At 38.9% G+C, this 13,690-nt stretch overlaps 1 protein-coding gene across 5 annotated transcripts; it reads left to right on the plus strand.

Moving 5' to 3' along the window:
- Positions 1-740: 740 nt before the first annotated feature.
- Positions 741-13,435, plus strand: aftphb (aftiphilin b). 5 transcript variants are annotated; one of them, XM_088086788.1, is made up of 11 exons: positions 741-951; positions 1,259-1,606; positions 3,817-5,330; positions 6,139-6,311; positions 6,432-6,558; positions 7,439-7,495; positions 7,643-7,765; positions 9,070-9,130; positions 12,219-12,302; positions 12,458-12,581; positions 12,705-13,435. In XM_088086788.1, exons 3-11 carry the CDS (start codon positions 3,852-3,854, stop codon positions 12,859-12,861), a joined length of 2,385 nt encoding a protein of 794 aa, XP_087942914.1. In that variant the 5' UTR covers positions 741-951; positions 1,259-1,606; positions 3,817-3,851; the 3' UTR covers positions 12,862-13,435. The 5 variants fall into 5 exon arrangements, with proteins under 5 accessions (XP_087942914.1, XP_087942913.1, XP_087942915.1 ...); XM_088086787.1 differs by having other exon boundaries at positions 1,442-1,606; XM_088086789.1 differs by having other exon boundaries at positions 1,571-1,606.
- Positions 13,436-13,690: the final 255 nt, after the last annotated feature.

Raw genomic sequence — 13,690 nt, forward strand, 5'->3', positions numbered from 1 at the left:
ACCCCCGAACAGGATATTCCACTTCTATACCAGACGACAGGCCGCCACACTGACCACCTAAATACTCCATCTTACCCTAAAATGAACCATAAAGTTTGTTGTTATATCTATGACATAACAAATTTGAGTTCCGGTATTCTAGTTTTGGATTTGGGAGAGTTTTTCATTGTTACTGATATTTCTGGACTGTCTGAGACCGTAGTTTTAAAATGTATGAATTTTGAAAATGGGTTCTGCTTGAAGTAAAAGTAGCAGCACAACTCTGTAAAAACTCTGTAAAAGCTTCTCTTGAAAAACTACTAAAGTAAAAGAAAATGTACGTAAAGTGTAAAGTAAAAATACGTAAGCAGCATTTTGATGTTATATTTGGAAATCAAACACAATTTATCTAGTTAATGTACTGTTGGATAGTTCAGTCTATAAAACAGGATAATATGTATATATATTTAAATTAATTACATGTTTTGTTTGTAAAATCTCCTGTCAGGTAAATGTATTGAAGTTTAAAGCAGTACGATATTTCCCTTTGGAGTGCAAATGAGTACAAGTATACAATAACATAAAACTGAAACACTAAAGTAAAAGTATCTCAAAACTGTAATTTACTTATTATGTAATTTACAATACTTTGATGAAATGTACACTAAGAAGCAGAAAAACTACAATTAAAGGAGGGGTGTAGTATCAGGTCTATCCAGTAGGTGGAGACATTGTGTTTGGAATTAAAGATCGTCTATTCGTATGAGGAGTTACCGTCTGATCATCAAAACGAACCCAACTGCCTTTCATAACGAGTAGCGACAGCATCTGGGAACGGCACAGAGTGAGACCTCGTCATTTTTAAAAATCTATCCTAGTTAATACTTGAGAGTGATGACAGAGGATGGAGAGCCGAGCTGCGGCACAAGAATGACACAAGAAGTGACGAGAAGGCAAAGTGAATGAATTTTGGTAAATAAAACCCGTCAGTTTGTGTTTTTAGTTAGCCGTTAACCGCGTTAAATTAGCATGTCAACGTTAGCCTCGGACGGTTGGCGTCAGATACCGGGGCTAACGTAGCTAGCTGCTGGTAATGTAAGCTAATCAACTGCCGTGTTGTGACAATATAACGGAATGCGGGTTGGGATTCAGGTGTCGCACCTTGTTTTAAAACTAAAGAGCAATTAACTATCCATAAATATTCAGCTTATTTTGACATTAACCGTCTTCTTTTTCAAATTAAACTGTTTTTGTTATGGCATGACACCTGTCCGTCCAGGAAGAAAGGGCTGGAGAAAATGGCAGGACATCACTGCTTCTGCTTTTTCGACTATTCACAAAGGCAAATCATTTCTTTAATTTCTGTGTAATAATAGATATAAGGGTTTAAGTTAAAGTCAGCGTTTTCATACCTTTATTTCGCACACGAAGGAGCAGTTCTTGTGTGTTTATGTACATACAGGCACTAATCTATGACCCAGAAGTGGCTGCAGGTCTCGGCTTGAACTGTTCATCCAAGTAGCACAAAGCTGCGGATAATGTTTCCTGTATCACTTTACTGACTGCTGCCTGCACTGGCTGCTTTTTCCAGTCCAAGATCAACACCAGGAGGGGAGTCAGAGAGCTGGTAATGTCAAAATATAGATGTATTTCTATTTATTCTGTTTATTTATTTGCACATGCATGTTCATAGAAAAGGCAGTAAGATCTGTAGTGGTTTGAATATTGTGCAAGAGAGGTTAGAAGCCAAAAAAGGCATATTAGATAGCAATAATCAATTAAAAAAGATACAAACAAAGAATACAAAGAAGATTGCATTTACTAAAAAACTTGTGAAACATGCAATGTTAACAATAACAAGCTCAGACAATCAGTGTTGATTTACACCAATGCAATGTGGTGTAAATCTCACTGTCTGGCCAAGAGGGTTCAAGACATGCTAAGTGGAAAGGGAGGTCACACTAAATACTTGCAACTTAAGCCTGTTGGAAGTTGTTTTATTCTGAAATATTTGCATTTTTAGCACAGTATATATTTCCTGTATGTTCTGTTTGTAATTTAATAAAGAGGCTACTGAGAAATGTTTATTAAAAAAGCAATAATCATACATAAAAATGAAAAAGATAGAAACTGATTTTTAATTATTTATGTAAGTTGAGACAATGTAAATTAACAGGCATTGTGCAACTTCAGTCCACTCCTGTCCATAGTAAGGCTTTTAGTTAATAAAAAAAAGAAATAAAAAACCCTGTATGTATCAAGTTATAATTAAAAGAAGAGGAAAAAGGTAAATATTTACATCAAGATTACATAGAATTACAACACAAAAAAGACACAAATATCAAGGCTACATGCACTTGCAACACTCAACAATAAGATATTATAAAATAAGATTGCATGATAGATCAAAGTTTCAAAGCTAAGCAGTGATACAACATTGATAGAGATGTACAAGTTACAAAAAAAGTTGTGATGCCCAGCAAATGAATCAATGAAGTGTTATGATTTTTTGCAAATTGGAGTTATTTTTAAGAGCAGAAAAAAAGAGGATGTGTTAGATCATGCAAAAGATATTTAAAATTCAGATTTTTTTAAGCTTTTACTTTGCAGAACAATCTGTGCAGGTTCCTGTATTTTTAACAAAGTACGCTGAATGTCTAAACCAAAACAGTAGTGTGTCACCTACAAATAAGTAATAAATAAATTACCCATTTGTAATCAACCTCTACTTTCATGCTCACTTTTATAGAAGTATATCCTTTGTCAGACATGACACAGATACCCTCTAGCATTGTCTTTTTTGTATGAGGGTTGGTCTCACACTTTGATATGTTACACTGAATTATGATAATACGTTTCTATAGCAAGCAACAGTACTAGGAATCAAACCAGTAAACCTGAATAACATTAAAGCAATGCAGATGCAGCTACCATTGATAGTGGGTCAAACAAAATAAAGAAGTAGTTAAACTAATAATAGCAATTTGATCACGAGGCAGGTCTTTCCAGAGCTGAGGTGAACCGTGGCGTTTTGTTGTTGGGGTTGTTTTTTAGTGTAGAGCTCTCTGATCTAACCTGGTTATTGGAACAGCCAGATGTTTCATGCCCTGGGACCTCAGGCTGTACACAAGCTGTTAGGGGAGAATAAATCTGTAACCAGTACAGTAATTGCCTCAAAAGCAATTAGTAAAACGCCAAAACTAGGGTTGCAGCAGTATGAGATTTCCACGATACCGTCACCATCTCAAAAAATATCGTGGTTTTAAGGCAGAATTATTATTATCAGTCAGAGTGACCCGCAAAGGAATGAAAACAGAAAAGTTAGATTTTGTTGAACAAAATTACTTTACTATGACCTTCTTTTTTGGATAGTATTATGTGTAGTAAATAAAGGTGAGATTCTCCCTCCAGTTGCTTTTTTTTCAATATTGTAGATAAGCAAATGCACACGGTATGACAACCATACCTTAAAATCGGTATATTGCTGCAGCCCTCGTCAAAACCCAAATGAAAACAAATAGGCAGCCAAAGTAAGGGGGCTAAAACTGTCAGTATGCAGTATTTCGTTGATTGAGGCAGTCTTGAGCGTCTGTGCAGACATCAGCTAGCGAGTGAATGAGCCAAACTCATCGTTGAGCAACTGCGCTTAAAAGAAGGCCGAAAGACGAGGTTGCACCGTGGATAATCCAGGTTTATTCTCCCTAAGGTCTGACAAAAGCTGCTGCCATTCTGATTGTGGCGTTTCATCAACATCTCTTTCCTAACACACTCAGAGTTATAGAAAAGACTGACGGTCTCCTGTTCCTGTCCTCATGACTCTTCACTGTCCTCTCTCAGGTGCATGAGGCCCTCAGGTCCTGCTCGGAGAACCCATGGAATCAGACATCATGCCGTTACACGCCTCCTCTCCCCCTCCACTGGATGATGACAGTGATGGGGATTCGGGATCAGAGGAGGACGGGTTTGGGGACTTTGGGGGATTCTCAGTCGGGGTGTCCTGCTCACCTTCTGGTTTTACTGATTCACTATCCAGCCTCAGACAGCCTTCAACCTCCACAAAACCAGCCACCCACCAACCCAACTGTAGCTTTAATCAACCTGTTGAACAATCTCAACACACATCTGCTGTGGACTCGGGGACCGACAGGAGCCAGATATGCGTGGAAGGACAGGACTGTAACACTAAATCACGTGTGCACCTCACAAACGGGTACTCTGACAGAGACTCCGGGACCCACATAGCGTCTGCAGCGGGTGCGTGCTCCCCGAGGGAAGAAACAGGGTTTGCTGATTTCACTGTGTTTACAGAGCAGGCGGCACATCCCTGGTGCTGTGGTTTCTCTCCCATGGGCGGCAGAGAGCTATGGGATGGCAGAGGGAATGGGACAATCTCTTCCAACAGTTTGGGTGATCCAGAACAGGAAGTTGTTATGGACTCTGAGCCCAGGTCTCATTGTGCACGTAAGGAAAACGTTTGCACTAAGGTCAAGCACTGTGAGGACGGAGATGCAGCACCATCTCAGGACCACCATCAGCCTCAGGGAGCTGCAGCCGCTTTGGGTTTTACATCTGAAGAGCATCGCTCTGGGGAGAAAGAGACATCTGCAGACAGTCAGAAAGACAGGAGGCACGGTTTTAATTCTGTACAAACGACGGAGGCAAGGGAGGATGGAGAATCAGACGAAGAAAGAGAAGAGCGGAGCATTTCCACATTTCCCCAAACATTCAGTGTGTATGAGTCTGCGTCAGAGGACCTGACGTCCGTCTGTGATGAATTGTCATTTGACAGTCCTTCTGTGGACATGGAACCAAATGTTTCGTCTCTTGCTTCACAAGATCAGACAGACTGCGACCAGACTGATGATGATGACGTAGAGGAACTGGAAAACTACAGGCATCCTGACTGTTTTGTCAACAACAGCGCGACAAATCTCAGACAGTCGAGGGCAGGGGAGAGTTTTCATTATTGCAACCAATCTGCGACTCAGGAAACTGCTGCTACCTCCAACCACTCACAACCTGAAACACACACAGAAGACAAATTTGCAGACTTCAAAGACTGCAGTTTTGAGTATCACAGGGACCAAGGACACGTCCAAACAGCTGATGCAGGGGTGCAGAGTTTGGGAAACCTCCCACCGAGTGACAGCTTTGCTGATTTCTGCTCGGCGCCCACGCAGGAGGATGGAGAGACGTCGTGGGCGGAGTTCAAGGACCCGAGGGTTCAGGAGGAGGGAAAAACTTGGACGCAGTTCAGAGAGCAAGTCAGCAGCCTGCAGACGGACGGGGACACTGAGGAGGAGCAGGACAGGGCGGGGCGATGTGGGGTTTCCAGGAGGAGCAGCTGTCAGGTGGGAGACATTTCCGTAAACACTGGATCTGTTGTTCTTCTTATGATGATATTCAGAGGTCGCAGAAAAAATACTTCAAGACTGTGATACTCATAACTTGCTTTGTTTGGGGGCCACTTTTGCAAAATGACAGAAGGCCAGGGGACAGTCGCAGCAGCCCCATACATGTTTCTAGGAATTTAAGATATTTGTAGGATTTTAGGACTTTTCTTGGATTTTAGTACATTTATAGGACTTTAGGATGTTTCTAAGATTGTAGGACATTTCTAGGATTTTAGGATGTTTCTCAGTTTTGAGGACATTTATTGAATTTTAGGATGTTTCTGAGATATTTGGATGTTTCTAGGGTTTTAGGGAATTTTTAGGAAGTTAGGACATTTTAAGGATTATAGGTAATTTCTAAGATTGTAGGAAATTAGAAGCTTAGCTAGGACCTCTGTCGGGGATGCAGGGATTTTTTTTATAAACAAGCTCTGTTTTGATGCTGTTTTATGTTCTCTGACACCTTACACGAAAAGTACAAAAACAATTCCCAGTGTGAATCGCTTTATTTTTACTCTGAATAAGAAGATGGTTTAGGGGCCACTCTGCACCCAATCCGGGGCCAGATTTGGTCCACAGGCAGTAAATTTAAGTATCACTGCTCAAAAGGGCTTGTCATAGATTGGGTATTCCTTTTCCTGTCATTATTTTGTTTGTCACCTGTCAGACAACTTTAAGTGCCTCACAGGCAGTAAAATGTGGTTCTTCACATATTTTAAACACTTGATTTAATAAAAATTACCCCTCCCTATTTTTGCCTGTCTAGCTGTCACAGTCCTGCCGTGTCCAGCAGCTTCTCCTGGTCAGTTTCCCGGAGGTCGAGGTCCCAGCTGTGGAGGGTGAGGAGGAGGTGATCAGCCTCACTGCTCATCTTCACGCCCAACACCTCCCTGAGAGTGAGGAGGAGGGGATACCTGAACCCTGTCCCAGATCTCAGTGGTGAGGATGACTCCCTGATGGTGGATATGCAACAGATATTTTCAGGATTCAGTTTTCCCTCTCTCCTTTTTATTATTATTGTCTCTGAATACACCAAAATGCTGCTTTGTCATTTCTCAGGATTCGGCGGGGCATGTGGTGGCCACACCAGGACCTCCACGATGCAGTTGGCCTTCAGTTTCAGTGGGGAGGTTCGCACACAAACAGGACTCTGCTCAGGTGTCTTGGTGTGGAGACGAGGAATATTGTGAGTTTGGCAAAACATAAAAAGATACTGTTTATCAGTGATGCAAACTGCATCTGCATCATTAACTACATAAACACAGAATTACTACATCATGAACAGGTCGGGTGTGTTGGATTTAGGGGCATCTGTAGGCGTAAATGGTGTACAATATTCATAACGATGTTTCCACCTTTTCATATGTGATTATCATGTAAATTTTAATGTGTGTATTTTACAGTGTATTCTATTTTGTGAAGTGTTTTTGAGTTCCTTGAAAAGAGCTCTATAAATAAAATAGATTACTATTATTATTATTAATAATAATAATAATAATAATAATAATAATAATGAGTTTATAATAACCTGAAAAAAAAGAATTGTTTTGTTTTTGTTTTTGTTGGAATAAGCCGTTTATAGCTACATGTGGAGCGGGCCCTCTCCTGCAGAGTCCACCGTGTTGTTTCTACAGTAGCCCAGAATGGACAAACCAAACACAGGCTCTAGATGGGGGCATCTGCGACAGTAGTTCTCCTACATGCTTAGCACATGGGAGATGTTCAATTTCTGCATCCTCACTGATAGATGCCACTAAAACCTACACACTGGACTTAAGCGGGGAGTGTTACTAGTGTGTTTAGTTAGTTTTTTAAGACAGATCCAATGTATGAAGGCAAACTGAAAACAGCTAACTGATGCAAGTATTATAGGGTTTATAATGGATTCAACTTTGCATCTCTGTCCCAAAACTGAGTCTTGGGCCAGGTCAGTGTATTTGCTTTGCATTATACGCTGAATTAAATTCAGACAACAAATCTGTATTGGCAGAATTACATGCTGTTACCCTCCTGTTGGTTACTTTCACCTAAAGTCTGTTATTATTTGTGTTTTTTCTGTTTGAAAGGTGTTCATTGGCATGAAGAAGCAGCCAGTGGCTGTGCCTGCGTTTGCATCCAGTCTGGTGAGTCAGCTCTTGGAAATATGAACTGAATTCATTTGGCCTTACTGGGGAGCAGAGTCATTGTAATGGTGTAAGATGAGTGGTTTCAGTGGTCATAACCGTTAACAGTCCATGGTCCAATTTCCATCCTGTTTTCATCCTCATCAGGGAATGCTGGAGCCCACCAAAGACTCTGTGCCGGCTGTCTGTTCTCCAGGACACACAGCGGTCACCACACAAGCACCTCCAGGGCGCCGGGACACACTGGACCCCTCAACAGATTCAATGCAGGTAAATCTGATTTGACCTGTAACAGCTGGTTTAAATTAAAGATCAAAAGACTAAAGGATGACACATGCAGCTGCCATGTGGGGAAACAGCCACCACTCCATATGGTCAGGTAATGTGGGACATCGGGTTAAATGGGACAAATAAAGTTTTACATCTTAGGCTCTTTAAATAATAGCGGCCAATCACCAACTGTCAATCATTGTACATAAAACAATCATTTTTTTCGGTCTGAGAAAACCAGGATGGGCGGAGCAAAGAGTCAAAAAATCACTGGTTGCAAAAGTCTCCAGTTACGACATGCAGCATTTTGATTTTCTCATTAATTAATCTAAAATAAGGGTAACACAATGGTTGATGTTGATGTTGTATTTTATTCAGTTTTTTAATTATGATCCAAAAATCAGCACTCTACCTTTTATGGGGCATGGTTTTATGTGAGTTCTTCATGCATTTAGGTAAAATGGAACGAAACTTTGGCTAAAATGAATTTTTTTCCAAAGTGAAACCAGCATGTTTTTAGTCTGCTGGGAGCCATAAAATGATGACATATTGTGTGTCACAGTGTCTTTTTTTGTTGTCATTCTCTTTTCATTGGTTTATATGAACGTACAAAAACAAAATACCACAACCAAATGGACATGAAGACCTTTCAATAATGTAAAAAAGAGAAAATACATCAATAAACAGATAAATAGATAGACAGATCCATAGATAATTTAATAAAAGTATCCTTCTTGGTTCCCTCTCTTTTTTCTCCATTTGAGCTCTGTATTACAGACTTTTTTTGTATTTTTTGTCATTTGAAGTTATTAAAGATGATGCTGTCATCGGAGTGAGGTAGGGTCTGTCGATGTATTTAAAGGTCCAATGTTTCCAATTTATATTACTATTTTTAACAGATTTTCTTAATAGAAATATAGCAGAGAAGCACAACAAGCTCTAAAACTAACACAGCTTACAGATATTATGTGTCCAAAATCACCTGACTTTACCCTTACTAAAGACATGTTTTTACGCCCACACCATTCAATTTCATAGCAGAATTATGAATATAATATATAACCTCTTGCTGGTTGCTCTACTTGCCTTAATGCTTTTATTTTTTATGACTTTTAAATATGCTTTATTTTGCTTGTTTTAATCTGTTTATGCTAATGCTTTTATACTGTAGCACTTTGAGATTTGTTCCAAATATAAACTGCATTACAAATAAAATCTGTTATTATTAATATTATTATTATTATTATTAAATTTGCTCCACCATTGCATTCTGCTAAGTAAGTTTTATATTTCTCTCTGTGCAGGAGGCGCGTCCTTCCAGCCAGCTGGACTGGAGCAGCCGTGGCCTTAGCAGCTCTCAGGACGGTACGTCCCCTCGCCGAGCCCCTCTCTTCTGGGGCTGGAAGTAGACTTCAGTATCAGCCATCCTCTGCGTGGCTTCTTCTAATAAGCCTAAACGTTTGAGAGTTTCACTCTGGTCTCCTCACTTCCTCCAGGGCATGTTTCTGCTTCTTTTAATTTCACGCTGTGTTTCCCCTCTGTTCACTCAGTGGTAGTGGCTTACCACAACATTTTGTGAATTGTATTTCCTCTCGTCAATAACACAGATGGACCCAGTGTTCAGAAATCCTGTTTTTGTCATTAGAATTTGTCCAAACAAGAAACCTTACAGAGATATAACATCCAACGGACCCGTAAACTGGGACCCAAATACAACAAATGTGCAACCAAACTGAAAAATGACCCATCGGTCACAATCGTTCCAGAACAAATAAGGGGAAACACTGAACTGGCTTCCCTTTTCTCCCTCCCTCAGCTACTCTAGTGTTTCATCTTTACCTGCTGCCACCTTTTACGAGGAATTTATCTCAGTATTTGTCAGTCCCAGTTGTTACTGGCAAACTTTGTGGTGTCCGTCTTGTAGTTGTAATAACTAATGTAGGAAAAGGCTACTGAAAACTATTGCGAAGGCTACTGAAAACAAGATATGCATACTGTTATTGTGCCACTCAGTGATTCTGAAGCTGTTTTTGAACTACAACACAATGTGAAATCAATGTCACATTTAAAAAGCACTACACTCTAAATATTTGTCAAAACGTGGAGCATGCAATGTTGATTAATGCAGACGTGTTTATCCACTGGACCGTTTTATTTTGATTTATTGGTGGCCACTGTGGAAGTTAAACGAACACTTCCAGTGTTAATACTTATCTACATTTTGCCCCATGCATGACTTTATTACGCACTTAGCCTTTAGATCTGACAGCATCATCCAATTTTGGGATTTATTTGACTCTGAAGTGTCTGTAGTTTCTAATGGAAACTATTAATTTGTTTAAATTATGAGTTATGTGGGACACCTTTTGGTGAAGAGAAACCAAAAAATAAAAAAAAAGAAGATAACACTGGCAATCAGTCATTCTGTGGTGAGGAGATATTTGATTTGATAAGACTCAGATTTAGTGCAGTAGTGTTAAGAACAGTATTTGCACTGAAATTCACATATGAATTACAAGTATGAGTGACATTACTATTTATGGAGAGCATTCTTTGGTAAATTACATTGAATTCACTTTAGCTTCATTCATGGATTTGTCAGTTAATGACAGACGGACAAGGACCCGAGATCTAATAAATCAGATTTAATACATTTAACAAAATTACAAAACAATAGAAACACCAGAAAAAAAGCATGAATAAGAAATTCAACAAATTAGCTCGTGTCTTGGTGTCCTTGTGAACTTTTATAGGAAGCGTTTGTTAAGTTTGGCTCTGGTTTTTGTAGCTGTTACAACTGATGTGTCTTTAACTTTTCCACCAGTTTCTTGGAAGACACCGAGATGAGTCCACAGTTATACACAACATTAACATTTAGATTAAACTGGGTTAAAAAACAAAAACTTTCTGTTTGTTCTGATTTTGTGTTCGACAAGAAGATGTTCAGAGATAAGGTGTAATTTGGTGAATATAAATACCAAACATCGACATCCGATCAGTGTTGCAGTAGTACGGTACACACAGCAGAGGGCAGTGTATTCTCCGCAGGTGGTGCTGAGTGCAGCAAAAAAAGGTTAATACATTTTCTGTATTCAGGGTAGGAATAAATCGAAGTAATTTAAATAAATTAAAGTCAAACAATCATCCACTAATAGAAAAGAATATGCACTTCATATGTTAAAAAATGCTTGTAGTCTTATATTTTCTTAAGTTCATTATTCTTTCATGTGGTTTGTGATATAAAATCTGTTTTAGGGGTTTTGATTTATTTTGTGATTCAGTTAAAATGTGTTAGAGATTATTGTCATAATAGAAATAATTACTGCTGCTGTTACTTTATTCTGCTTTTATTGGTTTTCTTTTTTTTAAACTCCCTGTGCACTGACATATCTACTGTATGAGCATGCTGAATAAGACAAAGGAGTGTTTATTTCCAAAGCGCTTCAATTTGGAAAAAAAAATCTTCCTTAAATCCACTTGTCAATATTTCATCACCAATCAAGTGTTTCTACAACATTTCTGTAACTGCAGTTACAGCGTTTCATAATGAGTTGTGCCTTTATGCCAGCAGTTGTTTTCTAAAAATTACTTGGACCTATAGTTTGTTGACAAAAAAAAGATCTTTTTATTTTTATTTTTTATTTCTTCAGACTTACTGCTCAAATACAGATTTAATGCACTGCAATAAGGAAATCCCTGTAAATACTGAAATAAATCAGTCGATCCTTGCTGCTTGGTTTTACCTCTTTTCCCCTCGGCTCTCCTCTCTTGTTTGAAGCTCTTGCACTTTTCCTCTGTGGTTGAATGCAAAGTTGGTAGCAGCTTGCTGGGATGCAATATCTTTTTTTTTTTTCAAGAGAAATGATGTAAAACTGCCTAAAAATCATCATCATTTTAAAGGTGGTGTCATTTTAAATGTCTCGACTGCAAACATCTGTTATGACATTTAGCTACAAGACAAAGGAAAGTGTAATATTCGACAAAATATAACACATATTTCAACAAATTAAAATGTTTTTTTCTGTTAGTTGTAAACCTGTTATGATCTGAGACATTGTTATTGGACTTTTACAACAACAAAATTAAACTCTAGTGTCTAATTTTTATATTTATACATGTGATGAAGGCTAAAGTCATACTAAAGATCTGACATCTGCAACCACTTTTCACGAGTCATGTTATTTCCATCAGTGACCTTTTGTCAGGCGTTTTTTCGGATATGAAGTGGTTAAGGGGACTCTAAATCTCACTCTAAAAACAAATTGCTTAACGTCTTTGCATGGCTTTGATGAGATTTCTTTGCAGTGTTTGTCGCTCTACCACTGCCTCAGTAAAAGGAGAAATCATCCGTCAGAAGCAGATGCTCCTTCTCCTTTCATGACTAAAAAAAATTAAGCTTTCCCTCGTCCCTCCTGCAACAGTCCTCACCCACCGTCTTCCCTTGTTAGCACAGGCTGCTCTGCTCTCAACCTGGATTATTTTGGTCCTGAGGAGGAGAGCAGATCCTGCAGCAGCCGCAGCAACAGCCCTCCTCCAGGTCAGCATGTGACACTGCAGAAAATTTTATTTTGACAGCCACCAGCAGTATCAAATGATCCAGTGTGCTCCTGCTAAATTAAGCTGTGGGTGTGGAAGTCCTGCTGACACTCACTGACTTCTGTGTGTGTTTGTCACGCACACTCACATGTAAAGGAGTTGACCGTGAGCTGTATGAGTTGACCATCAGCAAACTGGAAACCAGCGCTAATATAAGCCACATGGAGGACACTTTGAATCACCTGATGTCCACCGCAGAGAAAACCAGCACTTCAGTCAGGTCAGCTCAGGTGTTGCATCCGTGTACTTCACATATTTTAGTTTCTCTTACAGTATTAATAATGAGACATGTCATTTTCATCCATGTGTGTCTTTTAAACAATGTTTTTGTGTTCTTCATCAGGAAACCGCAGCAGGACGAGGAGCTGAGTGAAGAAGCCAGAAGGGTGATATCTGGACTTCCTAATCTGTCTTTCATGCAGGCCAAGGTCCTCATGTTCCCAAGCATCCTCCTACCCAAAGAACGCCGTCCTCCAGTGGTGTGTCATCTGCACAGATAAACACTAAATGCTTAATCTACAATCTAATCCAGTTAACACGTGATAAAAAAAACTCATAAATACAAAGATAGACGAGGAAACAAAAGGCACTTTGGACTCTGAAACAGAGTTGATCTTCCTGCATTGGTCAAAATACTCCACCTGCTGGCTATCTTCAGTCTTACATTAAAAACTGAGGATCTTTAACAGTAGAGGCAGAATAAATACCCTTACACGCATCAACTCATGCTTAAAATTCAATGTACAATAATCTGCAAAGTGCAAAAAAAACTGTGTTAGAGTTTTAAAGTCAAGTGTTGTGGTTTATTTTGGTTTACCCCTACACACATTTATTCACTTTAGGGAGTGTTAAAGTACACTCACCAGATTAAATTATGTTTGTTTGTGTATTTATTTTTATGATAAAACATGTCCATTTATTTTGGAGTTAAATTATTACAGACAAAAGTTAAGTATAGTTTGATAAAGCCTGAGTAAGTTAAGTGGTCCGATGGATGGACTATGAAACTTTCAATTGAAAGTATACATTTTTTCTTTTTTTTAATCTGGTTTTTAGACCATCAAGACACAAGGTAGATTTATTATTTGTCATTTTTTAAACATAGTTTAAAAATGATAATAAAATTTGTTCTTGATCCTGCTACACCTTTGGAGTTGAAGGATGAGTATATTAAAATCACCTGCTCCAGTGCAAATTGTTGCTTGGGCTTGTTGCTGCTGATGGCAGTATACACACACACACACACACACACACACACACACACACACACACACACATATATATATACATATATATGGACATGTCTTGGCAAATTACTCATTGCCTTTT

This window comes from Plectropomus leopardus, chromosome 13, assembly GCF_026936395.1.
Source record: "Plectropomus leopardus strain MGB_pleo_1.0 chromosome 13, ASM2693639v1, whole genome shotgun sequence".
Lineage (NCBI taxonomy): Eukaryota > Metazoa > Chordata > Actinopteri > Perciformes > Serranidae > Plectropomus > Plectropomus leopardus.